This window comes from Microtus pennsylvanicus, chromosome 14 (assembly GCF_037038515.1).
Source record: "Microtus pennsylvanicus isolate mMicPen1 chromosome 14, mMicPen1.hap1, whole genome shotgun sequence".
Lineage (NCBI taxonomy): Eukaryota > Metazoa > Chordata > Mammalia > Rodentia > Cricetidae > Microtus > Microtus pennsylvanicus.
Genome location: NC_134592.1, coordinates 30210042 through 30237415, shown reverse-complemented (window position 1 = coordinate 30237415; position 27374 = coordinate 30210042). Strand labels below are relative to the sequence as shown.

General features: G+C 49.8%; 1 protein-coding gene across 4 annotated transcripts in view; it reads left to right on the top strand.

Annotated features, from left to right (window-relative positions):
- The window catches only part of Jdp2 (Jun dimerization protein 2), a 44231-nt gene that overhangs the window by 10415 nt on the left and 6442 nt on the right, over window positions 1-27374 (top strand). For 2 of the 4 annotated variants that reach the window (XM_075947630.1, XM_075947631.1), the window contains exon 3: window positions 26742-26846. In XM_075947630.1, the coding sequence (XP_075803745.1) occupies window positions 26742-26846 (105 nt within the window). The remainder of the gene's footprint in view (window positions 1-26741; window positions 26847-27374) is intronic. The other 2 variants (XM_075947632.1, XM_075947634.1) reach the window with 1 other exon arrangement.

The window sequence follows — 27374 nt, the reverse complement described above, 5'->3', positions numbered from 1 at the left end:
AGGTCATGGAGATGCGCATAGAGGGCATCGCGTTCTTTTTAAAAGTCAGTGTCGTGGTCACATCACTGCTTCTACCCTTTTTGGCTCCCATCTGGAGCTAAACAAGGGAAGTTAGGGGGAAAAGAGTGGAGCCTTCCTCTTTGCGCTGCTGCGGCAGAGATAGGCATGGCTTCAGTCCCCAGCACCATCTGCCCGAGATGGGGTTTGCAGAGGACTGACTCATGGAAGGCACCCCCTTCTGAGGTCTCCTGCACCTGCTGCCTGCTCTCAGGACCCGCCTGTGTCAGGACAGCTGTTCCCCAGCGACTGGTGAGAGGCAACAGTCCCCAGCGTGGTTACCACTGGTTACCAGTGTGTACCAGTGTAGCGCATGCCTCGCCCAGAGCGGGTGATTTGGTTTGTCCTAAGGTTTACCTGGTGAGGCTTCCTGCCGAGCTATGCCTTCTAAAAATCCCCCACCTGGAGGGAGCCAGGGGTAGGATGTAGAGGTAGCTGGGATGGGCTGAGAACAGGCAGTAACCAAGCATCATGCGTGTGTGGTCCTGCCTGCAGGAAGCGTTCACACGCTAAGGTGAGCCTCCGTGGAGACTCAGAGCTTGGAAGCTGGAAACTGTGGAGACGGGGATTTGGGATGGAGGAAGGTGTCAGGCTGTGCACGATGTGTGTTGACTGGGTTTTTGTTCTCCGAGTCCCTCTCTCCACATGAGTACCACGAAAGCTGCAGAGAAGGGTTTCTGGGGGCTTGCCCTGGGTAGCAGACTCACTCTTTGCAGGCTGAAGTTGGCTTTCAGAGGTGTTTGCTTTGGCCTGCTCAGTATTTTCAGAGCAACCCAACCCGATATTTCACTTAAAATTTCCAGCAAAAAATTTGGAAAATCTGGTTGCACGCTGCTCCGGTCCCAAAGGCTACATGGATGGAGAGAGCTGTCTCACTCTTGATTACTATAGAGTCCGGTGCCTCCTTAGGGCCTTGGCTCTGCTGTTCCTGCTGGTTTTTACCAGCTTACTGCCAGCTGTTTTCCCCGCCATTGCACGGCCCCTCCTGGAGTCTCTGGGCTGGAGACACCTACCTGGATTAAGGACATCACGGGTGTCTACTAAAGACAACTGATTCCAAAACGGGAATGGACTGACTTCGTTCTTCTGTCACAGAGGACCCTTGTCTTTGGCCCTCTGCTTCTCCCCTTCCTACGCCCATTACTTGACAGTGGTCCTTTCTGGGGTTTTCTGTTAGGAGGGTGGCTAACTGAACGGTGTCATTGAACTTTGAGGCCGTGAACAGCTTGATGAAACCAGTAAGCGCTGGCCCAACTGTGACCTGCCTGGGGCACAGCATTTTCCACTTCTCCCCCAAAGACCTTGGAGGAGCTTCCTTTTTTTGGAGGAAAAAAAGACCCATTTTGGGGTTGGGTATTTTTACTTTTCACAGCCACCCCCAGACTGGTGGCATATGCCCTGTACTCGATAGTGACGCTCTGTCCTCACAGGCACCCACAGATGTGTACCATCCAGGCCGTGAAGATGACAAGCTGTTTTTAGGGCGTATTTGCATGTCCTCTAGCTCACCGTCAGGCTCAGCACTGTGGGGGCAGTGGCAGTCGAAGAAGCTGAATTGCTCCTCACCGGGGAAGACCAGTGTTGCCCCTAGAACTGACTTCCAGATGTTGCCTAGGTCAGACAGTGGGGTCAGAAGCTCTTTCTTGGGGCCGGTGGAGGACCGAGGACCTTGCAGCTGATGGAGCTGTGCAGAAGACCTATCTGTGTATGGCAAACGGCCTCTGTGCATTTTCCCATGGGTGTTTTAGGCACATACAACTTCCTGCAATGATGCTAAAGTGCAGGTTCGCACTGATGAGCTGCGCCCGGCTCTGTGTGGGGTTCTTAACACACTCGATCTTTCTCTCCTTACCTCATCCTGGTGACCCATGCCCTCCCTGTAGCAGAGAGCAGGGATTTGAGGTTGAGCGGGCAGGTGAAGTGACTGGAGCTGCTGAAGAGCAGCGTGCTGGGTCCTAGATACAATGGCTAGTGGCTATCATCACAGCTCTCTCTCCCTCGCTCCAGGTCAGTCAGCAGGTGTAGTGCTGGTCATTCTGTGAGGTTCCTGGTTTGTCTCACAGGCCCCTGTGAGGTCATTCTCTATCTCCTCCTCCCTCTTCCCCTCTCTGTGCAGTGCTGGGTGTGAGTATGGGTGCTTTCCTGTTGTGGCTGGCATGCAGAGATTAGAGGACAACCCCAGTGTCCGTCTCCACGTTCCATCTTGAAACAGGATGGTTGTTGGTTTTTCTGCTGCGTATGTTGGGCTAACTAGCTTTGGAAGATTCTCCAGTCTCCATTTCTTATCTCCCCAGAGGACCAGCAGGATGACAGACACTCAGGCTATGTGTCCATATTCCCCGAGAGTTCTGGGGATTCCGTCTCAGGTCCTTACACTTGTACGAGGTGCTTTTACCTACTGAGCCTTCTTGCCATCCCTGAAGTCATGGCTGCTCTTATGTAGTGGTTACAGGTGAGGTCTACAGGGCTCAGTGAGGTCCAAGGTCACCCGCTAGGAGAAGAGCAAACCAGTGTGACTTTGGGGACAACAGATCTAACCTTAGCCAGTGCTGTTCCCATGCCCCATGTTTCTGCGAGGCCTTTGAACTCTCTCGGCCTGAGGGTGCCGGATGCACCTAGCCCTAACACGCTCCTTCGTTCAATGGCAGTCCAGCAGTGACAATGTCTCAGGCTCCCAAGGGAGCAGGGGCCAAGCCGCTGTGTAGACAGCTCTGTCAGAGTTGGCTCTGGGGCCGTCTGTCTTGTAAAGACCAATGGTCTCCTGGGCTGCATCCAAACACACACAGCAATTCAGTTAGGGATTAAGCAACAGGTTATGAATTACAGAGTTGCTTTCTGCTGAGGCTGCTGTTAATGGCTGACATGAGATTAAAATGGTTTGGGGCCAATTCCTTGCCTGCGGCCCATCCACTGAGTATCTACTACATCGCCAAACATTGTGCTGTGCCCCGAGGCCGGAGCTGTCAATAAAGGAGATAGAATCCTCCTCTCATTCGGGGCTATCATCGTGAGCTCGGCCAAAAAAGAAGGCAATTCCTTTGTAGTTTTAAAGACCAGGTAGTGGTCAAGTCAGTCCCATCTATTGAGATAGCGTGGTGCTCATTCTGGTGACAGGCCAGGGCCTCTAGGGACATTCTGTCCTATTGATTATTTCAGTGTGTGTGTGTGTGTGTGTGTGTGTGTGTGTGTGTGTGGTGTGTTTTAACAGCCGATGCTTCTTTCTTGACTCTACCTTCATTTCAAGGCAGCATTGCATTCTAGAAGACTCTGGCCTTTTCCTCCTGTTGTTTCATGTCCTGCATCCCCTGATGGCCAGCTGGCCCCTTCTGACCTGGAGACCTCGACCCTGCTACAGTGGGCAGCTGTGACCTGGTGGCCTCAGCCTTGCACACTCAGCCACACCCCAGGATGCACTCACACTAGTGAACAGGACCGCCAGACCCCTCTACTGCGCTGCAATGTTTGGAGGGAGCTTAAGGGATCAAAATGAGACCCTCCAGGATCGAGGCTGGAAACCACTATGCTGGGCTGGGTGTCTGCCTGCAGACTGAGTCTTATTGGTGCTGCCAAATTCTAAACAGTCAGTGATCTCCTTCCCTCCTCTGCCCTTCCCTTCCCTCTTCCTCCTCCTTTTATTTTGTTATTTTTTTTCTAAACTAGGGTCTCCCTAAGTAGCCCAGGCTTGAACTTATGAACGTCCTGTCTCAGCTTTCTAAGAGGCCCCCTGCTCAGCTGTGTGTGTGTGTGTGTGTTCTCCCTAGCCCTTGCAGGCCTTCCCCCTTCTATGTACAAATACTTTCCCTGTCACTTTGTCTCTCTCTGCACTTTGTCATCGTGCTCTGGTCCCCTTCTCACGCTGCTCACTGGTGGATTTTCCAGTCTGTGCTCTGGGTTCAGGTGCAGGGGTCGGGGCTCACATTCCGCTTTACTTCTGTCTGGTCCTGTAGCTCCTCCTGTGGGTCGTGGGTTCCACTCCTGCGTATTGGGCTGGCTGCTATTATCTGTCAGCTTGGCAAGGTACTGTGTTCTCTTCTCACTCATTTGCTCCTGTCTTCCAAGTCTTACCTTCCCTAGTTTTACAATTTCTCAATTTAAATGGGGGTCGGGGAGGGAGGAAGCGGGGGGGGGGGGAGAAGGAGGAGAGGGAGGGGAAAGGGGAGAGAGAGTGAAAGAGAGAGAGAGAGAATAGCAATCAAAATAAGCATTCTTAAACTTGGTGGATCATCCACATAGCTTGGGAAGCTTTTTCAAGATCCCCCTTTTCATTCCCTGCCCCGCCCCCTGGGATGCCCTGGGTATAGAATTTAGGGCCTCTGCACACTTAGCAGGCTCTGTGTGCACTCATGTCTCTTGGGGAACGTGACTCTCAGGCATCTATACCTCCGACATTCATATGTCCTTCCCAACTTCATGGCAGGGTCCCCTTGTCAGTTTCCCAGCAAGACAGGAAAGCTTCCCGCCTTCTCCAGGGCCCTATGGGGCATTTTGAAGCTTTTACCCACTGGGTGAAGGTGAATTGGAATCTCTGGACCCAGGGTGACTTCAGAAGACAGTTCACTCCCAGCACAAGTGGTGTGTCCAGAGTATGCTCACAAAAGGGACCGAGGCATACATCCTTGTTTTAGCCTGAGCATACGAAGTTGCGTCAATTCAACGCTATGCTGGGTAAACATTGGCCCAGGCTTGCTTGTGTTTTCAGAGACTTGAAACATAAAGGCAGTCCGCTGACATTTTTAGCAAGCCTTGCATAATTGGTTTTTAATTTGTGGCTCTTTGGAATAGGTTTGGCCTTCTTCCTCCTGGCTCAGATCCTTTTTTTTTTTTTTTTTTCTGGTCTCATACTTGGTTGGCAGAGAAATCCAGTCTGCCCTCTCTGGGAAGAGACTTTTCCAACTCATCTCTGAAATCTTGAATTTCTGCTCAGGCTCTGTTGTGTTGTGAGGATTGGTTTGGAAAGTGGTTGACTATCTGAAATGTGGGTAGAGAATGCTCATGCATGTGCAGGTGCACACACTAACGTGTGAGTGTCTGTGGAAGCCAGAGATGACCTCAGATGTCATACTTCCTCAGTCAGGATTCACCTTGGTTTTTATTAATTTTAAGTTTTCTGTGTGTGTGTATGTGTGTGTATTGGGTGTTTTGCCCGCATGTATGTCTGTGTGAGGTGTCAGATCCCCTGGAACTAGAGTTACAGACAGTTGTAAACTGCCATGTGGGTGCTGGGAATTGAACCTGGGACCAGTCAGTGCTCTTAACCACTGAGTCATTTCTCCAGTGATTTTTTTTTAACAAGGCTTTTTGTTGTTGTTGTTTTGTTTTGTTTTTTGAGACAGGGTTTCTCTGTAGCTTTGGAGCCTGTCCTGGAATTAGCTCTTGTAGACCAGGCTGGCCTTGAACTCACAGAGATCCACCTGCCTCTGCCTCCCCAGTGCTGGGATTAAAGGTGTGTGCCACCACCGCCCAGCTAACAAGGAAATTGTTTTTATTGATATATATATATATTTTTCTGTTCCCCTCCCTTCCTCTCCCTTCTCCTTCTACCCTCTCCCATAGTCCCCATGTTCCCAATTTACTTAGGAGATTCTGTTTTTTTCTACTTTATATGCAGATTAAATCGATATATGTCTCTCTTAGGGTTCTCTTTGTTGTCTAGGTTCTCTGGGATTGTGAACTGTAGACTATTTTTTTTTTGCTTTATGTCTAAAAGCCACTTATGAGTGAGTACATATGATAATTATCTTTCTGAGTCTGGGTTACTTCACTCAATATGATGTTTTCTAGATCCATCCATTTGCCTGCAAATTTCAAAATGTCATTTTTTTCTGCTGTATAGTACTCCATTGTGTAAATATACCACATTTTCCTTATCCATTCTTTGGTCGATGGGTATTTAGGTTGTTTCCAGTTTCTTTATATGACAAACAAAGCTGCTATGTATGCTAAATATAACCCCAGTAGCACAGACATTGAGAGAAACAATTAATAAGTGAGACCTTAATTAATAAGTTGAGCACATGACCTTGTGGCATGATTGATCATCCTTTGGATATATACCCAAAAGTGGTATTGCTGGGTCTTGAGGTAGGTTGTTTCCTTATTTTCTGAGAAATTGCCATACTGATATCCCAGGGGGTTGTACCAGTTTGCCCTCCCACCAGCAATGGAGGAGTGTTCCTTTTATCCCATATCATCTCCAACATAAGTTGCCATCAGTGTTTTTGAGCTTGGCCATTCTTACAGGTGTAAGATGGAATCTCAGAGTTGTTTTGATTTGCATTTCTCTGATGGCTAAGGATGTTGAGCATTTCCTTAAGTATCTTTCAGCCATTCTAGATTCCTCTGTTGAAAGTTCTCTGTTTAGGTGTGTACCCCATTTTTTATTTGGATTATTTGTTCTTTTGATGACCAGTTTCTTGAATTCTTTGTATATTTTGGAAATCAGCCCGCTGTCTAATGGGAGGGGGTTAGTGAAGATCTTTTCCCATTCTGTAGGCTGCCATTTTGTCTTGTTGACCATGTCTTTTGCTTTACAGAAGCTTCTCAGGTTCAGGAGGTCTCACTTATTAATTGTTTCTCTCAATGTCTGTGCTACTGGGGTTATATTTAGGAAGTGGTCTCCTGTACCAATGCATTCAAGTGTACTTCCCACTTTCTATCCTGTGAGGTTCAGTGTGGTTGGTTTTATGTTGAGGTCTTTGGTCCATTTGGACTTGAGTTTTGTTCATGGAGATAGATATGGGTCTATTTTCATTTTTCTACATGTTGATTTCCAGTTATGCCAGCACCATGTTGAATATGCTTTCATTTTTCCATTTTATATTTTTTGCTTCTTTATTAAAAGTCAGGTGTTTGTAGGTGTGTGGATTGATATCTGGGTCTTCTATTCAGTTCCATTGGTCCTCCTATATGTTTTTATGCCAATACCAGGCTGTTTTCAGTACTGTAGCTCTGTAGTAGAGTTTGAAGTCAGGGATTGTGATGCCTCCAGAAGTTCCTTTTATTGTACAGGATTGTTTTGGCTATCCTGGGTTTTTTGCTTTTCCATATGAAGTTGAGTATTGTTCTTTTGAGGTCTGTGAAGAATTTTGCTGGGCATTGTATTGAATCTGTAGATTGCTTTTGGTAAGATTGCCATTTTTATTTTGCTGGGCATTGTATTGAATCTGTAGATTGCTTTTGGTAAGATTGCCATTTTTACTATGTTAATTCTACCTACCCAAGAGCATGGGAGATCTTTCCATTTTCTGGTGTCTTCTTCAATTTCTTCAAAGATTTAAAGTTCTTGTCATACAAGTCTTCCACTTGTTTGGTTAGAGATACTTGAGATAGTTTATGCTATTTGTGTCTGTCTCTAATTTCTCTTTCAGCCCATTTATCATCTTTGTACAGGAGGGCTACTGATTTTTTTAAGTTTTTAAGTTAATCTTGTATCCTGCCACATCACTGAAGGTGTTTATAAGTTGTAGAAGTTCCTTGGTAGAATTTTTGGGATTGCCTGTGTAAACTATCATATCACCAGCAAATAGTGGGAGTTTGACTTCTCCTTTTCTGATTTGTATCCCTTTGATCTCCTTTTGTTATCTTATTGCTCTAGCTAGAATCTCAAGAACTATATTGAATAGATATGGAGAGATTGGACAGACTTGTCTTGTTCCTGATTTCAGTGGGTTGCTTTGCATTTCTCCCCATTTAGTTTGATGTTGGCTGTTGGCTTGCTGTATATTGCCTTTATTCTGTTTAGGTATGTTCCTTGTATCTCTGCTCCCTCCAAGACCTTTATCATGAAAGGATGTTGTATTTTGTCAAAGGCTTTTCCAGCATCTAATGAGATGATCATTCCGCCTTGATTTTCTAGACAAAGTCTTTTATTGGGCCATAGCTCCTTAGCTGTGGGAAGGCAGGCTGGCCAGTGAGCTCCACTGATCTGCCTTTGTCCTCCTGGCACGGCAATTATAAGCATGTGCCACCATGCCCAAATTTTTAGGTAGGCTCTGGGGGTCGAACTCAGGTCCTCGTGTCTGCATGGCAAACACATTACTGACAGAGCCATCACCACAGCCCTGGACTTTGGTTTGTCCGCTTGTTGTTTTGTTTTTAACAATCTAACTGGAGGAGGAGTGACAGTGACTGGCGGTGATGAGGATGTTTGATGTTGGCCCCTGTGGTCCTGAGTCTAAGCTGATGCTGAACCCTGAGCATGTACGGGGCTTCAGTAATTTTTACTGTAATTAATATTTGGGGGATTGATGTGAGAGTCTTCTGTTTTCTGTTAATTTCATTGGTTAAATAAAGAGACTGCCTTGGCCCTTTAATAGGACAGAAAATTAGGTAGGCAGAGTAGACTAAACAGAATTCTGGGAGAAAGAAAGCCGAGTCAGGCAGTCGCCATGATTCTCCGACCCCAGACGGATGTAGGCTAGAATCCTTCCTGGTAAGCCACATGGTGCTACACAGATTATTAGAAATGGGTTAATCAAGATGTGAGAATTAGCCAATAAGAGGCTGGGACTAATGGGCCAGGCAGTGTTTAAAAGAATACAGTTTCCGTGTAATTATTTTGGGTAAAGCTAGCCGTGCGGGAGCTGGGTGGGAACACAGCCCATTGCTCCTATCACTACAGGGGATCAAGATGTAGCCCAGTGGTAGGTAGAGTCCTTGTCTAGCATGCTTAGAATTCTAGGTTCGATATCAAACACATAGCTGTTGTGCTGACACGAGGTCCTTTGCAGAGATGATGGAAGACATCTGTGTCTTCATGGAAATATCTGTATCTTCTCGGTGGAAACTGAACACTTAAAATTTTTTGGGAGTCTTGTGGCTTCTTCATGCTCCCACCAAAAGAAGGGCGTGGTACCTCCTTCTCAGAGCTGATAGAATACAGTGAGTTAATGTGAGTGACCTTGTCCCAGGATGCCTGCCCTATAATAGAACACACACATCCAGAGGGTTGATTGTGCAAGTTCATTTTTTTGTGATTGACTAAGGAGCTGGTTCTACGAACTCTTGTTTCCTAGAAAGTTCTTTGTCCCTGAAAATGCTGGATGGCCTGAGCGTTTGGAGATGTCCAGGAGCCGGATGTCGCCCTGGTGTCCTAACCGTGGGAGCCACTTCTGGGATCTGGGACGAGCAATGGGCTTGAGTGTATGCTTCCAGGTTTAAAACAGAATGATACTCATGCCCAGTGTGACTTTGGGCAAGTTATTGGCCAGGCTGAGCCACAGAACAAGGAAACTCAGACTCTGAAATTTTAATGCGAAGGTTAAGGGAGGCACAATGTACAAAGACGGCCTTGATCAAACAGCACTCCATGCTGGGGAATCACCTCTCCTGGGAATGAGTGCATTTGCTCCGATTCCACTGTCCTGAGGGTGTTGATCTCATGATGTGCAGAGCTTGTGACTTGGGCTGCAGGGAAGTGGTGGACCTTCCCGTTTCTGAGCATTCCTGCCTGCAGTGGAGAAGCAGCTGGAGTCTGCTATCCTCAGACTCTGTGGGCAGGGAGCTGCTCTAGCCCTTAGCTCGTCTCCTGTGGTGTTTAGGTAACGCTGGATGCTTATTGGCAGCTGTTTTTTTTTTGTTTGTTTGTTTTAGCAGCCTTGTAAAGTGGCCTCTTCAGGAATTTCTGTCCATCTCCTTTGCTGTTGCCAGATCCCTAACAAACTACTACTAAGGAATGGTTGTTTGGGAAATCGACATGTTCCCCAAGTAAAACTCATCAGGTTGAGCAGTGTGAGCCATTTAAGGCCCTCTCACCTCTACTGTTCCAAAAGACATAGAACAGTTTGGCTCGAGGCTGAGCAGAGCGCTCTGGAAAGATGTGTAGATGGGTTGAGGCAGGCTGTGTGAGAGCTGGAGATGAAGTTGCGAGTCCTCTCTGAGTTGAGCTGTCCTGGATGGCCATGCTCTGCAGCATCAGTGTCCCAGTTTACTGAGGTGTGTGTGTGTGTGTGTGTGTGTGTGTGTGTGTGTGTGTGTGTGCGCGTGCGTGTGCACGCACTTGTACTGTGGGTGGCAGGGCCTCTCCAGCCTTCTGTCCTTGCCACCACCCAACCTCAGTGACTACCCTGTATGTGGCGATGGTCCGGAAGCCCATGCCGCTGCTGCTCAAGGGTCTGGGCTCTAGCCAAGTTGTGATACACCCTTGTACAAGTAGGGGTGAAATGGGGTAGTGGGGGTGAAACAGACAGCATGGTGAGAAGCCAGGAGTCAGCAAAGGCTAAAAAAGCAACCCTTTCAGTTGGTGCCGCCCGGGGCCTATGGAGGCGACGGCAATCGAGTGCAGATTTGTCACGGGGACTGGGGTCTGCATTTGTACGTTTGAGGTCTTAGTCACTAACCTGGACTCGTTTTCTGCTTCAGTACCAACAAGATTTCTTTTTTTCAAAAATAAAATAATGATATTGTTAGAAGAAACAAGGTAAAATTTTGGTGTCCTTGGTCTAGGCAATGGTTACCCAGATGCACACACACACACATACACACACACCCAAAACACAAGCAGTGAAATAAGAGAAAAATTAGACGTCTCATCCACAGATGAGAGCTTTTGCAAATTATGGCTCTGACAATGCACTGGTGAACAATGAAGAATCACAGGGCTGGCTAGAAGGCCCAGCTAGTTAAGGGCTTGCCGTGCAAGCCTGGGGCCCTGAGCTGTATCCTGATGCCCGGGCACGTGACTTGTGCCTGTAGTCCCAACACTGGGGCCTGAGAGAGCCTGTCTCAACAAAGAAATAAGCAGAGAGCGATTGAGGAAGACTTGTAATCTAAGCCTCTGTCCTCTGCATGTACATACACACACACGCACATGTGCATCCCTACACACAGGTGCCTGAACACAGGAACATGTGTGCACACACAAAAGAGTGATTAAACCTAAATATTAAAAAGACGAATAACCCAGTTTAAAAAATAGACGAGGATTTCTTCCAAGAAAATTTTTATTCTTAGTTTTTAAAATCTTTTTAATTGAAATACAGGATCAGTTTCATTGTGACATTTCCCCCTATTTGTATAATTTTCTTCATTCACACTCACTTTCCCTATTACCCCATGTAGTTCCCTCCCTCCCCCCTCTGTCTCCCTTTTACCTTTATATCGTCCTTACGTATAAATCTAGATTTTACGTAGGAAAGAAAATGTGGAATATTTGTCGAAGAAAAGGTTAAATGGCTAATAATGAAGGTCAACAATCAAAACTACATGTGTGATCTGCCACGTCACAGTCATTCATCATGCAATGGCTGTAATTAAGAAAATAATAATACAAAGCCTCGGAGGATGCAGAGCAGTGGCGGTCAAAGCTTCTAGTGGGAGTGTAAGCGGTACAGCCTCTTTGGAGAACAGTCTGGCACTTTCTAACAGTTACCATAAGCCCCAGAGACACCACTCCTGTATCCAATAGAAAGGAAGCCATGTGGGGCTGGGGAGACCCCTGGGTGGATAAGGTGGAACTCCCAGGCAGGGTGGAAGCTGCCTGTAATCCCAGCACTCAGGAGACAGAGACCCAGGATCTCCAGGGCCAAGGGGCTAGCTAGACCTGCCAGAATTGGTGAGCAGTGGGTTCAGCAAGAGCCTCTGCCTCATTGGAAATAGGGAGGCCCATCAAGAAGACCTGACATCACCTCTGCGCCTCCTCACAGACATGCACACACTCGAGCAAGCCGTGGCAAAACTGTATAGCAGAACATTATTCAACACCCGAAAGGGTGAAAGACAGATGCATGTTACAACAGAGATGACCCTGAAATCAGTGTCCTCAGAGAAGCAGCCAGTCATATGGGATCAAACATTCCGTAACTCCATATACATGAGATGCCCAGAATAGGCAATAGACATAGGACTCTTCCCTGGTTGCCTTAGGGAGACAGGAGAACAGAGAGTCTGGCAGGGCTCATGGGGGGAGGGTCATAGAGAGGAAATATAAATGTTTTAAAGTTGGCTATGGTTATGCAAGTCACCCAGCTCAATATACTAAGAGCTGTTGAATCACGTAGTTCAGTGGGTGAGTTGTCTATGTGAATTTTATCTCAATAATACCTATAGCCGGGCGGTGGTGGCACACGCCTTTAATCCCAGCACTTGGGAGGCAGAGGCAGGCGGATCTCTGTGAGTTCGAGACCAGCCTGGTCTACAAGAGCTAGTTCCAGGACAGGCTCTAAAACCACAGAGAAACCCTGTCTCGAAAAACCAAAAAAAAAAAAAAAAAAAAACTTATAAATTGGAGAGCATGGTATCTGCCTCACAGGGGTCTGAGGAGGTTCAATATAACAGTTCTCCCAGCATGCAGCAGTGTTCCAGAATTTGCATCTATGGATATTAAATCCCTCTTTGGTGCTGGGGAGAGCTAAACGGTTAAGAGCACTTGCTGTCCTGCAGAGGACCCAAGTTTAGTTCCCAGCATCCACACAGTGGCTCACGGCCTCCTGTATCCCCAGGAGATCCGACAGGCACACACACAGTGCAGATGTTGGAATGCAGGCACCACATCCGTACACATAAAAGTAGAATAAATAAATCTAAAAAACAATCAAACAAATCCCCCTTTGGTGCCAACAGCTGTGCAAAATCCAGAAACTGGTGAGGGTCGGCTTTCTCTACTTTCTTTCTGTCGCTAAGCCCATCTGGGAGCGAATAGCATGGGAAGGAGCTCGCGCAGAACTCTAGGAAATAGGGTATACCGGAGCGACATTAACTCTGGCTACACGTCTGGATCCCCAACTCAATCTGCGTGTGGCTGGCAGGCGGCGATAACCTGTGTCTATTGGTTGAAACCTTCAGCACAGTAGACAGCGGCCACTGTCTGTGTTTAGGGCAGGAGGCCTACCTGAATACCGCCCTTCGTAGTCAGCAAGCTGCTTTTGCAGAGGTCAGCTCTCACCTGCTCCAGCCTCCTCGTGGGAGGACCGTGGGAGGACCATTTATTGTTAGGGAATGGAGACTCAGTAAGACCAGGCCATCAGCAAACTTGTTAACATGACTTTCTTCTATTTAAAAGAAAGTTGTCTTTTGGTGTGAGATCTGCCTACAGATCTGTCTACAGATCTCATATCTCTTAGTCACCTGCTATAATAGCTCCTGGTGCCCAGATGACCTGTTTTGCATAGATTTCAGATCAGGGGCCTTCCTGTGACCTGACTTTAACTGAGGACAGCCAGGGCATCATTTTCTGACTACTCACCTACTCATTTACCTAGCTGCCAGTTGCCTGACCTATGGTTCTGGGTAAGTTTGGATGCTGAGACTTTGTGAACCGTGCAACCGTCCCAGCTAATTCTGAGCTTAAATTTTTCATCTATCAAAGCACACCCCGTCATTCCCATTAAGTGATTCTAAGTATTGATGCAGTTATAGGACTTTGAATGGAATTCTGTCGTTTTCTAGATTTAACTTTTGCGGTATCAAATGGACAAAAGGCTTTCGTTGCTAAAACCAGCCTGGAACCCACTGGTTTGTACTGTTTTTTTTTTTTTTTTTTTTTTTATTTTCGAGACAGAGTTTCTCTGTGGCTTTTGGTTCTTGTCCTGGTACTAGCTCTTATAGACCAGGCTGGCCTCGAACTCACAGAGATCTGCCTGCCTCTGCCTCCTGAGTGCTGGGATTAAAGGCGTGTGCCGCCACCGCCCGACTGTACTGATGTTCTTCACTGTGGGTCCCCCAAGCCGATGGCGTGGCAGCCAGGAGTATGCTAGAAGTGTCATCTTGGGTTTTGCCCAAGCTGACTCTGTGGAGGGTGGGGTCCTTTATGTGTGAAGCCCTCTGGGAATTTGGAAGCTGTGAGGTCATTGGGTCTTCCAGCCCTGCCTGGCAAGCTCCTGTCTGAGAATGACTGACAAGGATCTAAAACCACATTTTCCTTCCAACTTCTCTCCAGCTTCTTGCGTGGATCTGCCTGCCCTTGGCTGTTTATTAAAGCACATGGAACCTGGATCTGTTCAACCAGTGCTTGGTCTGAGTCAGCATCCTAACCCCTTATTTCCATGTCTTGAGATCTCTGGCCTGACTTCAGCAGTGCCCATGCCCTGAGGGACTTCACCCAATTTATTAAGCTGGCTCCTTTGTTGTTATAGGAAGGGACAATCAGATAAGCTGTTCCCATGCCCGGGGAGCCTGCATTTGCTGTGACTGCCCTTGAGTTCTTAACTGGTCCGGCTTAAGGACTAGGTAGGGCATCACTCCATCCTCCCCCTGCCCAGCCACAGCTGTCTGCCATACTCCATCTGCCTTAGCATGGCCAAGCTCTTCCCCACCCATCTGAGCTTTCATCTTAGTGGAGAAGCCTTCCTTCCATCCTCTAAGCCAGGCATCCCCGGCTGTGACCTTACTTGACCTTGTCCCGAGTGCAGGGTTTTTATTGCCCAGCATCCAGTTCCCTCGACGGAGAGGCGGCCATTCTGCTGAGTGATGTCAGTTATCTGTTGCTTGCGCCCGAGAGAAATTGGCTGAACCCAGTGGTTCGGCTGCACGGCCTGCATACAGATGAAATGGAACTGCCTTGGTGGGGAATAATTAAGCTCAGGACCTTGTTTTTCACCTTCACAGTGAAAGACAAATGACTTCCAAAGGCTTTAACGGCTTGGCACTTGAAAAGGGCCACTTGGGCCAACGGGAGCTTCCAGAGCAGCCCCGCTCATAAATACGCTGTGCAGCGGCTGAACCTCTCTCTAACTGTTGGTGGACTCCGTGCACAGGAGCAGGAATCTCGTTCATTGACCAGCGTCTTCCAGGCATTTCACAACACACGGCGCTGTTAGAGAAGCCATTTCGGAACTGGGGAGATAGTTCAGTCAATCAAAGTGCTTGCTGTATAAGCGTGAGGACCTGAGTTAGATTCCTGGCACCTATGTGAAAGCCAGGCGTGGTGATACACACCTGCGATCCTGCTGCTGAGGAGCCAGAGACCAGAAGAACCTCAGTGGTCAGCCAGTCTAGTAAAATGGCAAGTTTCAGGTTTGGTGAGAGGCTCTGTCTCAAAAATAAAATAAAATAGCATAGCTAAGGTGGGGAGCTATTGAGGAAGACAGCCAGTGTCAGCCTCTGCCCTGTGCGTGGGCACATGCCAAAAAATCACTTTCAGCAGGTTATTAGCTTTTTGAGGAGAAAATAGGTTTTCCCCTGCCGTTTGTTTTCTGCTTTGTGCCTGCCTTTTGGGGGATATTGAGAGGCCTTTATCGTCTTTTGACTAGACAGCTGGACAAGAAAAAAGATTGATGGCCTAGCATTGGGAAACCAGAGCCCACTAATCTGTAGGTGTGGACCAAGCCTGAAACAGATAAATTTCAATAAAAGTCTTCGCTCTCGGAACAGTTCCCTCTTGGCTGTTGTTGTCTCTCTTCTTCTTGATTAGAACTGATCCCTGCCTGGGCCAGGGTGGTTGTTCCGGTGTCTCTTCCGTTCTCATTCCTAGTAGCGCTGTTTGCTCTTTCTCTAGCCCGGTTGTCAGCGAATGGGTGTTACCCTGCTCAGCCTGGTTTTGGAGGCTTTGTTCCAAACACAATGCTGTCTTTTCTTAGCCTCGGAAACAGGCTGTTCTGCATGGCTTTCTGTGAAAATGGCCCTTTCCCGACATGTGCTGTAAAGCAGCCCACGCCTAGCAGCCTTTTGTTTTATAGGTTCTCTTGACCCAGAAGATTTTTTTCCCCCTGTGGACTAGGTGGGTGGAAGGCCAAAGTCAGAGACAAGCATCACTTCTTGGTGAGGGTGGTGGGGAGAGGAGACAGAAGTTGGTGAGCCTGAGGCACGAGTGTAGCAATTCATAAAAGACTACCAGTTAGTAAAAATGGTATCCGTGCCTCTTCCTGGAAGACAGTGGCTTTCTGCCAGGCCTGCCAGATTCTGATCCAGGGACCTGGGCATGCTCACTCACCTCTGTGAGCTTTTGCCTCACGGATGCACAGAGCTATAGCATCTTAGGGTCTTGTCTGTTCCGGAACCTCAGGCTGGGGTTTAGTTTCCAGCCCCATTTCTCCCTACCATTGCCGGCAGGTACGGGGAGCGCTCGTCCACCTGCTGTGTCTAGGAGCTGAGGAATCACTGTGGCAGGGGAGCTGGTGCTTCCATCAGTGCTCTCATGAAGCCTTCTTCCAGCATTTATCAAGTGGCCTCCAGGGAACAGGGCCTGGTGCTTGCAGTTGCCATGGTTACATGCTGGCTCTTCAGGCAGCAGAGTGCAGTAGCAAAACACTGGACCAGGATCTGAAATCTTAGGTTCTAATACTGGAGCCATAGATCTAGTCCCCAGCACCATAAAGGGAAATAAAGACCCAAGTCCTTGTCTAGATGGAGCCTCCTTTCCTCTTAGCAAATGTTTAGCCATCTTCTGGGCACACAAAAAGCCAACATGATACAGGCTTTCTTTTCATGGAACTCCCACCGGGATGGGGACAGTAGCAGAGGGTACCAAACAAGAAGCTCGGAGTTGGATGGGAGCTCAGAGGGATGGTTCTCGGCTTGAGGGCTTACAGTCAAGGAGGACTTGCTGATGGAGGTGGTATTCCCACTAAGTGTACAGGAGACCTGAAAAGTGAGCTGAGAGCAGAATGGTGTAGAGATATGCAGGCCAGGGGAGTCTCAGGTGGATTAGCACCGGGCGCTAAGGGAACACAGAGTGGTAGAATTGGTACAGGCAGCAGGGGAGATCACAGGCAGGTGTGGCTAGGGCACAGGAACCTTGTGTGATTTAATAAGCAGCTAGGCATTTAGAGCAAGAAAAGCCACTACCGCCATCAAAGGGCCGCCAGTGGTTATGCTTGCATTTCGGAAGGAGTTAGTGGCTGGGAGGACGGAGGATAGTTACAGCAGGACCAGGAGTCCTCCAGGGAGGCCATTGTGGTGTTCCAGCTGGGAAGTAGGGTTCGGGAAAGCGGTGGTAGAGATGGAAGACAGAAGCCAAATCTGAAAACCGTGCAGGGTGGGCATGTCCAATCTATGTTGCATGGGCCACGTGCATCTCAGGTTAGCTCTGACTGCTGCACAATCCATTTGTAGATGACGGTGCCATGTCACAACTGTAGAAGCTGGGACATTCCTGGTGTAGGGCACGGAACTGGGTGTCTAGATAGGTCAAACTTGAAGATAATGAGGAAGCTAGGACAGAGTAGGCCAGAGCTTGTAGCTCTGGGGAACGAGTGTGTCGTGATGCCAGCCAGGGTGGAGAACAGAGAGGAAGGAGACAGTAGGGGATATCATCTTTGGGGGCCGAAGCGTGTCACAGTGAGTGTCCAGGCGTCAGTTGGGTATGTGGGTGTGGACATAAAGATCTGGTTAGTAGTCGTGTCCAGGAGGCTGTGAAACCACAGGAGTGGATGCCGTGGTACCTGCGGTGGTGCCAGTGACCTGGACCAAGATGGAGAGAATTCAAGAATAGAGGTGACACCGACAGTTAGTGGCCTAAGAGGATGAACCCAAGTGTCCTTTGAGAGCTTGTTTGGAGGTTCTAGCGGGGGAGCGCAGCTACTCACATACCCTTGACGGAAGACGGGACCTCCTCTATTTGGGGAAGGTCGTCCTCTTCAACTGAGTGCAGCTTCGGGAGGGACGCACATGGACCAGTGAGGGAGGAAGAGGACACCTGCCTAGGCAGCTGGATCTCCAGACCAACCCTGGAAATCAATGGGGTGACAGATGTTGCAGTCAGATCACCCTCACATCCCCAAGTGTCCTTTGAACTTGTCCTCTGGGACCCAGTTCCTGCCCTCAAGTGTAAACCTGGAACCAGCCTCAGTTTCCTATCTGTAGAATCTAGGGATGGGTCCTGGTGTTTGCCATTTAGTCTGTGCATACAAAAACTTCTTCAAAGGGGTTAGGAGAATATTATTGTCCTTCCTGTACTTCACTCTTCCTCCCTGCTCTGTAACCATCCCTGCCAGGAGGACAGAACCCAGGGAAGTCAGCGGAAAGGAGGGTCTAGACCAGTCAGCCGCAGGAGGACAGAACCCAGGGAAGTCAGCGGAAAGGAGGGTCTAGACCAGGCAGCCGCAGGAGGACAGAACCCAGGGAAGTCAGCGGAAAGGAGGGTCTAGACCAGGCAGCCGCAGGAGGACAGAACCCAGGGAAGTCAGCGGAAAGGAGGGTCTAGACCAGGCAGCCGCAGGAGGACAGAACCCAGGGAAGTCAGCGGAAAGGAGGGTCTAGACCAGGCAGCCGCAGGAGGACAGAACCCAGGGAAGTCAGCGGAAAGGAGGGTCTAGACCAGGCAGCCGCAGGAGGACAGAACCCAGGGAAGTCAGCGGAAAGGAGGGTCTAGACCAGGCAGCCGCAGGAGGCAGCCTGCCATCACAGAGTTTAGTAGTTGCCCTGCCTGTGGAGCTATGGGCTGATCTTTACCTTCCCAAACTGCAGTTTGTTCACTGGTAAAACAAGAAAACAAGGCCCCCCCAGCTTCCCTTGCAGATGTACCTACAGGTCAGAGAGAACTGGGAACTATTGTTTCTGTAAACTGTTGAGATGGTTCAGAGAGTGGTTGGCTCAGGGTCTCAGTAGGACATTGATAGGGATGACGAGACCCCAGACTTCTGATGGCAGACTCCATTGGAGTCAAAAGCGAGCCAGGAGGCAGTACAACAGATGTGGGGGGTTTTGGTTTTTTTTTTGTTCTTTTGCTTTTTTTTTTTTTAGGCTCAAGCGGTGTTCACTTCAAAATGGAACTAGTTGGCAATGTTAAGAATCGAGAGGTCTTTTAAAAATTCATATTTTCAGCTGGTCCTGAAAACTTGGAAGACTGGACACTATTGAGACTGCTTTGCTGGTGTTAACCTGGGTGTCTCCTCTGCAGACACGGTCCTATCCAGATAGCCCTCCTCCTTTATTAACCATTCATTAACCGGCCTCATTCTGGACCGTGGCTTGGGGTTGCCGCCCTGACCTTTGAGTGCCATTTGTGTGAATTTGCTCGCAAAGCCGTGCCCAGAAGGAGCAGACCTTCAGCCCTTGGCCGCTTGCATCAGAAGGCTTGGCTGGGGAAGCAGAGAGGCCAAGGGCAGATGGTTTGGAGAGCCGGCCAGAGGCGTAGCCCCTGAAGGCTGCAGGGGGACAGAGCCTGGGGTTTCCTCATCCCTGCAGGAGTGGCGGTGGCCAAGATTTCACCTCTGAGCTGCCCTACTTTGTTGATGGGGGGGCCGAGGGAACCCCTGGCTCATCACAGCCTGTTTATGTGGGGGAATGTCTGGTATGTTTGGCATTTGGGTGTTTACTTCTCAGGGTGCTCACGGGTCCCTGGTGTTGAAATGTGGCTTCTTCATATCATTGTGGGGGCTCTTGTGGGCCTGGATAGGGGCTTTAAGCCCAGAGCTGCGACTGGATGCTGTAAGGCTGTATCACCTTTCCCGGCTCTCTCCCCTCTCACTGTGCCTCTGGACAATTGGAGTGCTAGTTGCTTTGCTGTGTGCAGAGAAGGACATTTGCAGAGCCATTCCTATGCGCCAGGCTCTGGGCTGTGGCTGTGTCCTGCAGAAGCCACCCTGTGCCATCCGTGTGAACTGAGGAATGGGGCCTCAGAGAAGGGTCCACAGCCTTGCCAACAGCATGGCTTAGGACCCAGACCATGGAGAACAGCACAGACTATGCCGTCACCCACACCCATGCCTGGCTCTCTCTGCGCTCGCTTTGGTTCCGGGCCCTTCAGATCTCCTCTCTAACAATACTGTTGGTTTCTGCTTTTCGCTGTCTACCTGCCTGCTTGTCTTCCTTTATTGCTTTGTCCCTGTGACCTCATGACAGAGAGTTTCTGTATTTCCTATACCTTGGGTTAAATTTGTCATTTTTCTTTCTTGTTCTCGCTTGGTGGTCTCACAAAAGAATTTTTTTTTTCCTCCCGAGACAGAGTTTTGTGTAGCCCAAGCTGGCCTTGACCTAGATAATGTAGCCAGTGTTGACTTAAGAACTTCTGATCCTCCTGCCTCCACCTCACAGGTGCACGCCAACCACGCCCAGTTTAGGCAGGGCTGACAGTGGGGTCCAGGGCCTTCTGCACAGTAGACAAACACTGTCAGCTGAGTCATATCCCCAGCCTTCAAGAGACATAATTTTGAAACTACCTTTGAAATGTCAGGTGTCACATATCAGTCTCGTGTGAACTCCTGCAGCTGCAGAGACAAAGTTCTGTGTCCCGAGGAACATGACCCAAGGTGAAGACTAAGCTGAGGAGAACAGAAGTCCCTCCATTAGCTAGGTAGCAGCCACTACTTGTTCCTGGAGCTCATTGTGTAGTCAATATTTTTTCAATTTAAAAAGACCCAAAGAGGAAAAAAGCAAAATGAACCTTGCTATCTGGACCAGAACTTCTGTGGTGGATATGTGTTCCCATGGAGGGCTTAGATGAAGAGGCTTGGGGTGGGGGGCAGCAGGGGTGGGGTGGGGGTGTTAGATGCCTGTGGAATACATATAGACCATGTGACCTTTCACAAAGGCAGGAGTGCTTGGGCCCTGGGGGCTGAAAGACTTGGGTTAGAACCCTGAGCTGTTACAAGTCCTGGGCCTTATCTGTAAAAGGGGGTGGGGAGCCAAGAGAGGTCTGTGTTAGATGCCTAACAAGATAGAAAAGTAAACATTCTTGATTTAATTAATAAATAGCCATTGGAGGCCCTCCCCCCACCTTGCCATACTCAGCTCTAGTGGCTGGGTGACAGCAGTAGAGACAGGCTAAGGTATTTATGTAGATAGATGAACTATAAATAGGTTAATAACCTCAGGGGAAACTGAAAAGCAGTAGGCAAATGTCTACCTGTAAAATGCGATTCGTGAAAAGCCCTGGAAAGAAATAGATGTGGTGTGTGTGTGTGTGTATGTGTGTGTGTGGAGGGCGGGGTGATGAAAAGAAAGGCACCTTCCCTTGAGGTGGCCGTGGAATCTAGAACAAGGAGTCCCAGGAGAGGGGACGGCATGTGTAGAGCCCAGGGATGGGAAGGACTTGGCCTTCTGATGATGACACGGGAGGCCCTGTAGCTCGAGTTGAGGGTAACGAAAATCCAGGCTGTAGAAGAAGCAGTCAGGGCTGGATCTTCTCCCACTGGGCCCTGCCCAACCTACAAGGGTTTGTGCCGGAAGTGATGGAGGCTGTGGAGGACTGAAAACAGGAGATGACTGACATTGTAGCCAGGAGAGCCCCTGGGGGCCATCACACGTCACAAGGCTCAGCAGCGAGAGCTGGATGGTGATGCAGTCTGGTCGGTTTGCAAGTGGGATCCTTGCAGGATGTGAAATGGGCTGTTGTGAGGGGGCTTGTTGGATTCAGGTGGTTTCAGGCTTGTTTCTGGCGGAACCATCAGGTAGATGGTGGTATTTACAGAAAGAACATAACCGCAGGAGAAATGCATTTGTAGCGAGAACAACCGGGGGCTCATGATGCCCTCCTGAGCCAACTCCAGGGCACACAAGTCCCCTGGGGAATCAGATTACAGACAAATTCCAGTCCCGAAGGTCTGGGGTGGGGTTCAGGAAGGAAGCCGCTAAGCAGACAGTTGTCCCTAGACCTTCACTCTGAGTCTCAGGGTGCTGGAACCCCACAGTGCCTGATGACAATTGCCCAGAAAAGCTAACTTTGGGGGTGACCCCAATCCCTGTCATTGTGTCCTGACTGACAGCTCTGACAAGTGGGCTTTTATGGGGTTACAGAAAGCCGTGTTTGGGATATTTTCCCTCATCCGGCAGATCCATGTGTAATGTATCTTGCCTGCTGCGTGCCTCTGTGGCCTATCTTAGCAAAGTACCATTACCCAGCATCCCTTGCTTTGAGCTTGGCCAACGGGAGGCACCAGCAGGGAGAGGGAATATTCTTTAGCTAATTATTAGAGCATTTTTAAATGTTTGGGGAGAGGGTAGTATTTCATACATGCATACAGGGTGTTTTGATCATGCTAACCCTCATTCCCTCCACTCAGTTCCCCTCTCACCTCCCCACAACGATCCCCTCCCAGCTTCATGTGTTTCTTGTTTACCACCTGAGTGACCCACGGGCCGCCAAAATGTGTGTGGGCATAGGGCTATCTTCTGAAGTAAGGGTGGACTCTCAAGGGCTGCATCCTTGAAGAACACTGCCTGTCCTCTACTTTCTGAGCGGCTCAGGTAGACCTTCATGTCTACTTCCCTTCTCCATGCTGGGATCTTGTCTGTCTTGAGCTTGCCGAGGTTTTGTGCGTGCTGTCATGCCTGCTCTGAGTTCCTACAGAACTCAGCTGCCCACACGTGTCCCGAAAACAGCTGTAGTCATTTGCCGCCTCTGGCGCTCACACACGCTGCAGTCTCTCTACCGCAGTGCTCTCTGTGCTTTGGGAGGGGAGGGAGGAAGTAGCTGTCCCATTTAGGACCAAGGGCTCCAGGCTCGCTCATTCTCGGCGTGTTGATCAGTTGTAGGTCTCTGGTAATCATTGTCTACTACACGTAGAAGCTTCTCTGATGAGGGCTGAGAGATGCACTTCGGAGTCAGTTTAATACCATGTCCATGTAGCATAATGGTATAGCAGGAGCTAGGGGGGAGGATTTTAGACGCCAGTCTTCCCAGTGCTGGCACCATTTGCTTGTTTTCATAGCTGCTGTCTAAGGGCCCTCTGCATCTGTGCTCTGCACTCTGCTGTGGCTGGTTCTAGACTTTACTGCTGGGTAGTTCTTCCTAAGATCACTGGGACCACCTCCTGCTCTTCCTGTATCACCAGGCGCCCCTGATGATGGGAGGGGGAACCTAATGTCCCAGGTGTCTTTCAGTAGCAAGCGGTAGAAACCTCAGACTCACTCCACGTCAAAGGAAAAAGTCTCAAGCTCCGTGGGTCCATCGGGAACCCCAAAGACAAGCTGCATAGTCAGGCCCTACTGGGTGGGATCAAGAGGACCAAGATGGCTTTTTTTTTTCCTGCCTGTGTGCTGCTGTTTGCCTTTGTCTGTCTGTGTCTCCCATTTGTCTCCACAAGCCCCACCTCTCTTCGCCCATCTTTGTCTCTTCCTTCTGCGTGTATCTGTTTCTTCCTGGAATCGTCTCTCAGGGCCTAGATAAGACATTGAAGGATATACCTCTCCCTGGTATACCTTGTACTTACAGGGGCCTCAGGGTGAGGGGACCCAGTGTGTGCCTTGGGTATTGCTCACCCATCGTGGCCCACACTTTCCCCTTGTCCCCGTGACTCCCTCCTGGAGCTGAGCGTTTCCCTCAGATCTCTCTTTATTCCTGTATACTTCAACTGCCTGACCTTCCTGCCTCTGGCAATGCTGGGAATTGGTGACTCCGTGCATCTCTGTGTGCAGCCTTCAGAATCTTCAAATCACAACACAGCTCAGCTCCTGACAGCCATCCATTCTTACCTTGTCCCATGCATCAGCTGTGGTCAGCATCTGCGGCTTCCCTGTCCCTCGACAGGGACTTGAGAATAGAGATGGAACGGGGTGAGGAGGGACCTTTCAGGTCGCTGGTCCCTGAAGCATCTTTCCCTTCAACGAAGAATACAGTGCAGAAACAACTCTGACTGATCTTGCAGACTTCTTCGCCCCTGGGGCTTCTGGGAATTTGGGGGACCACAGACAGAGCTCAGGGTGATGGCTGGAAAGGGTGGACTCACCAGCTCCCAACTCCATTGCACTATTCTCTAGATGCCTTTTGCTATAAGCTACCTCCGACACCCAGGTTCGTCCAGCTGTAAGAGCTCTGCCCCACACACCCCCTTCCCAATTTGGGGTTCTGGTTTTAGATGGCTGCACTGTGTGTGGTGAGAATATTCTGTCAGATGCTTTGGAGAACTCAGGAGGCATTAGGGAGGGGAGGGAGAGTAGTCTCTGTCTAGTGAGGGCCACAGACAGTTGAGGAGCCCAGTGACTGTGGGGATGGAGAAGGCAGAGGCCCCGTGAGCCCCTGCCCTGTTTCTGGAAGGGCCTTGCTAGCCATATCACCCCTAGGCAGCTCCAAAGCAGCAGTTGGGGGGCAGAGGAATGTATCCCCATCCTGATAGGGAAGATGTGGTAAGTAAATGGGAAAGGTGGCTCAGGGTGGGTGGAGAGGCAGCCTGGGTGTATGCAGTCGGAGCTGCAGAATGGGGGCTCTAGACCTAAATTCACACCCTGATCCATGCCAGGACTACACAGGACTTCTACAGATTCGTGCCCGGTCATCTAGATCTTGCTTCCCGCCACTGTGATTTTGGAGGAGACAGGTACCACCCTCCCAACCCCGTGCAGACAGGCAGAGGCATCCCATGGATGTCAACTCAACCCTCGAAGTCTATAGATAGAATCCGTCCATTCTCTACACTCAGTATTCCATTCACTCAGCTGAGCCCATCGTCACTGACCGAGTGCCTGCTTAGGTACCCATTCTCCAGAAAAGAAGGGATGGCAAGCGGTCACCTTCACTGGCATAGAGTGGAATTCTGTAGTGGCACAGGGGTTGCATGAGGGGCATCTAAGGGGCCTTCCTAAAGGAGGTGACATTTACTCTTGAAGGATGAGAAGGAGTTTACCAAGTAAGAAAGGAAAGTCCCCTTAGTTAGGGTAGATGGTCTGACCAGCTGGAGGAGGGTGTGGCCTCCAGAGTCAAAAGGATTGACAGGAGGGATTGATTGGCTCAGAGGGTGGACAGAATGGTCCACTGCTCTGGGGTCAAACTGACCCAGGTGACCTGTTAAAGCTGCAGCCACAGCCCCTGAAAATGCCGCTCCCAACTCTGGTCCAAGGCCTTGTGCAGGGGTCGGGGGGTGGGAATCCAGGTTCCGGGGATGAGACTACGTCTCCTCAGGCTGCTTAGGGGAAGGCTTGAAACCCTGGAGCCCGGCAGGAGCAGGCTGCACCCATCACCATGGCAGTTTGTGGGCAAAACCTCTTGGCAGAGGGGAGATTGCTTGCCAGCCACTTCCTCCAGTTCCTTCCCTTTGCCTGATGTCACAGTTACCTCGGCCCGCTCTGGGGTGAGGCTGAGGTTGGGCGGAATCAATTTGAGCCAGGTTTCTGTACCTTAGACGCAGGTCAGCCAGAGGAGCTGTCACTTCTGGTTCAGTTTCAAAGGAGGCCAGGGGCCTGGGAGGTGTCGGGTGTGGTGGCATCCATGAGGGCACCGCTCCAGCAGCCTGCTGGGGGAGGGCAGTATGGCTTAGAGGGGAGCCTTAATGTGGTGATGAAGGAGGAAGGAAGCCACCCTGCCAGGGTCTGTTTCCTGGGCCAGCGCGTTGGCCTGGTCCTCTCCTCGTGCTCTTGACGGTGCCAGAAGGGCATGCAGAGAGGACACTTATTTTCCTGGCTGATGCCCCTTTGGGCTGAGGCCTTGTCACAGGCTGTGCATTGCCAGAGTCACCCCTAACCTTATCCCACTCAAGAAGTGACAGAATTGGCAAGCCCAGAGCAACACCATAGCTTGTGGCCTCTGACTTGGAGCTGTCCCCAGTCCAGCTGGCCCTCTGAGGCCTCCAGATCTCCCTGGTTGGCAAGGACAGCACAAGGCACCCCAACAGAATACCCCCGAAGGAATGTGGCTTGATTGACAGAGTGTTTGCCTAGCACGCAATCCCCAGCATCTAATAAATTGATTTGTGATGGCCTACAGCTATAATCTTAGCACTCAGGCCGGTTATAAATTCAAGGTCATCTTTGGTTACGTAGTGAGCTGGAGAACAACCTTGGCTACAGAAGCCTCTGGTGGTGGTTCTTCTTCTTCTTCTTCTTCTTCTTCTTCTTCTTCTTCTTCTTCTTCTTCTTCTTCTTCTTCTTCTTCTTCTCCTCCTCCTCCTCCTCCTCCGTCTCCTCTTCCTCCTCCTCCTCCTCTTCCTTCTTCTTCTCTTCTTCTTTTTTAAAGGTTGAAACTGGTGTAATCCATCCAAAAGTTCAAGATCTGGCTCTCCTGTGGCCTTTGATAAAGTGGCCTTTTAAGTCTCAAACTTACTGTCTGCAAATCGGGACAGTAGCAGTCACTTGATCTTGTGATGTTTGTGTTGGGAGCATTTGCCAAAGTAGACAAGAGGTAGCTCCTGTTCATACTGACAGCGAAACCTTAGCAACTGCCAGTCAGGGAGGGTAAGGGGTGAGGTTTTGCTGCTCCTGAGTTAGGGACCTTCCTTTATGCTCCTGAATTCCTTCCAGGGAGACAGGCTAGCTTGTAATCTCAGGGGACTCTGGGATGTGTCCTGGTACCTCCCAGCTGTCTCCCAGCTGGAGTCTTAGGAGAGGACTATAAAAAAGAGGAAGAGAATTCCAGTCAGGTGAGGGGACAGAGTCACTGTGACAGCCTGGGGAAATAGAGTAAAAGTTTGGGGGACCAAGAAAAGGAGCCATGTTGGCAGAAATGGATGGTGAGAGTTTGAAATCCCAGCCGAAGAGGTGGGGTGAAGATCGTCTGGGAGGGGTGGGTACAGAATGGGAACCTGGTCTCTGCCCAAGGTGTTTTTAAAGGAAGTGCCTGGGAGCTGCTGGCCTGGAAAAAAATCACACCCAGAGGGCTTGTGCCAGGCAGAACGGGTTGCCCCACTCCCTTGTGGGGAGCTGCCTGCCTCAGAAACTCTGGCTAAGCCAGGTAGCCCTGCCCTTGGGGTGGGGGAACACTGGCTCCTCCCCAGGCTCCCCACCTGCTCCGAGAAGTATCCTCCTATGACCAGGAGACAGAGGTGTTTGCTGAGATGTGGGTGCAAACGGGGGATCTGTCCCCCTGTCTGTCCATGTGTCAGGTGGGAAGCTGTGCCCAGGGCCACCCGTGGTGTCTAATCCGTGGCTCTGTGCCCTCACAGCTAGACGAGGAAGAAGAGCGAAGGAAAAGGCGCCGAGAGAAGAACAAAGTGGCAGCAGCCAGATGCCGGAACAAAAAGAAGGAACGCACGGAGTTTCTGCAAAGGGTGAGCAGGGTGATGGTGGAGGGGAGGCACCTTGGCCTTTGCAGGGGCCAATGCGCTCGGTAGTCGGGTGCATCATCAGACACGGCAACACAGAGAAGGAAGAAAGATCCATGTTTTCCCCACACACACACTGAGCTTAGATCCTGGGTACTGATTGACCCAGTGGCCCAAACCTGGCAGTATCCATTTTGGTCCCCGTGGCTACCATGGTGTTAGGGTACATGCTAATGAAGTAGGATGTTGGGGCAATGTCATGTCTGTGGGCAGTGGACTTAGCTCCTGGGCTGGCTACTAGGAAAAACTCCACTTATTGTAACGTCTCATCCACCATGCATCCCCACCTGTCCAGCACTTAGTCCCACTGAAGATGACCTCTGAACTCTGTTGCTGCCTCCAGGGACCAGAGGTCTGATCTGAATGTGAGGTCAGGCTCCCTCCCGCTATCAGCTGCCTTTTTACTTGTGATATGCCTAGCAGGGTGCTTGCTCTTTCTTCCCCTGGGTCCTGTGTCTCAGCCCCTGCTGCCTT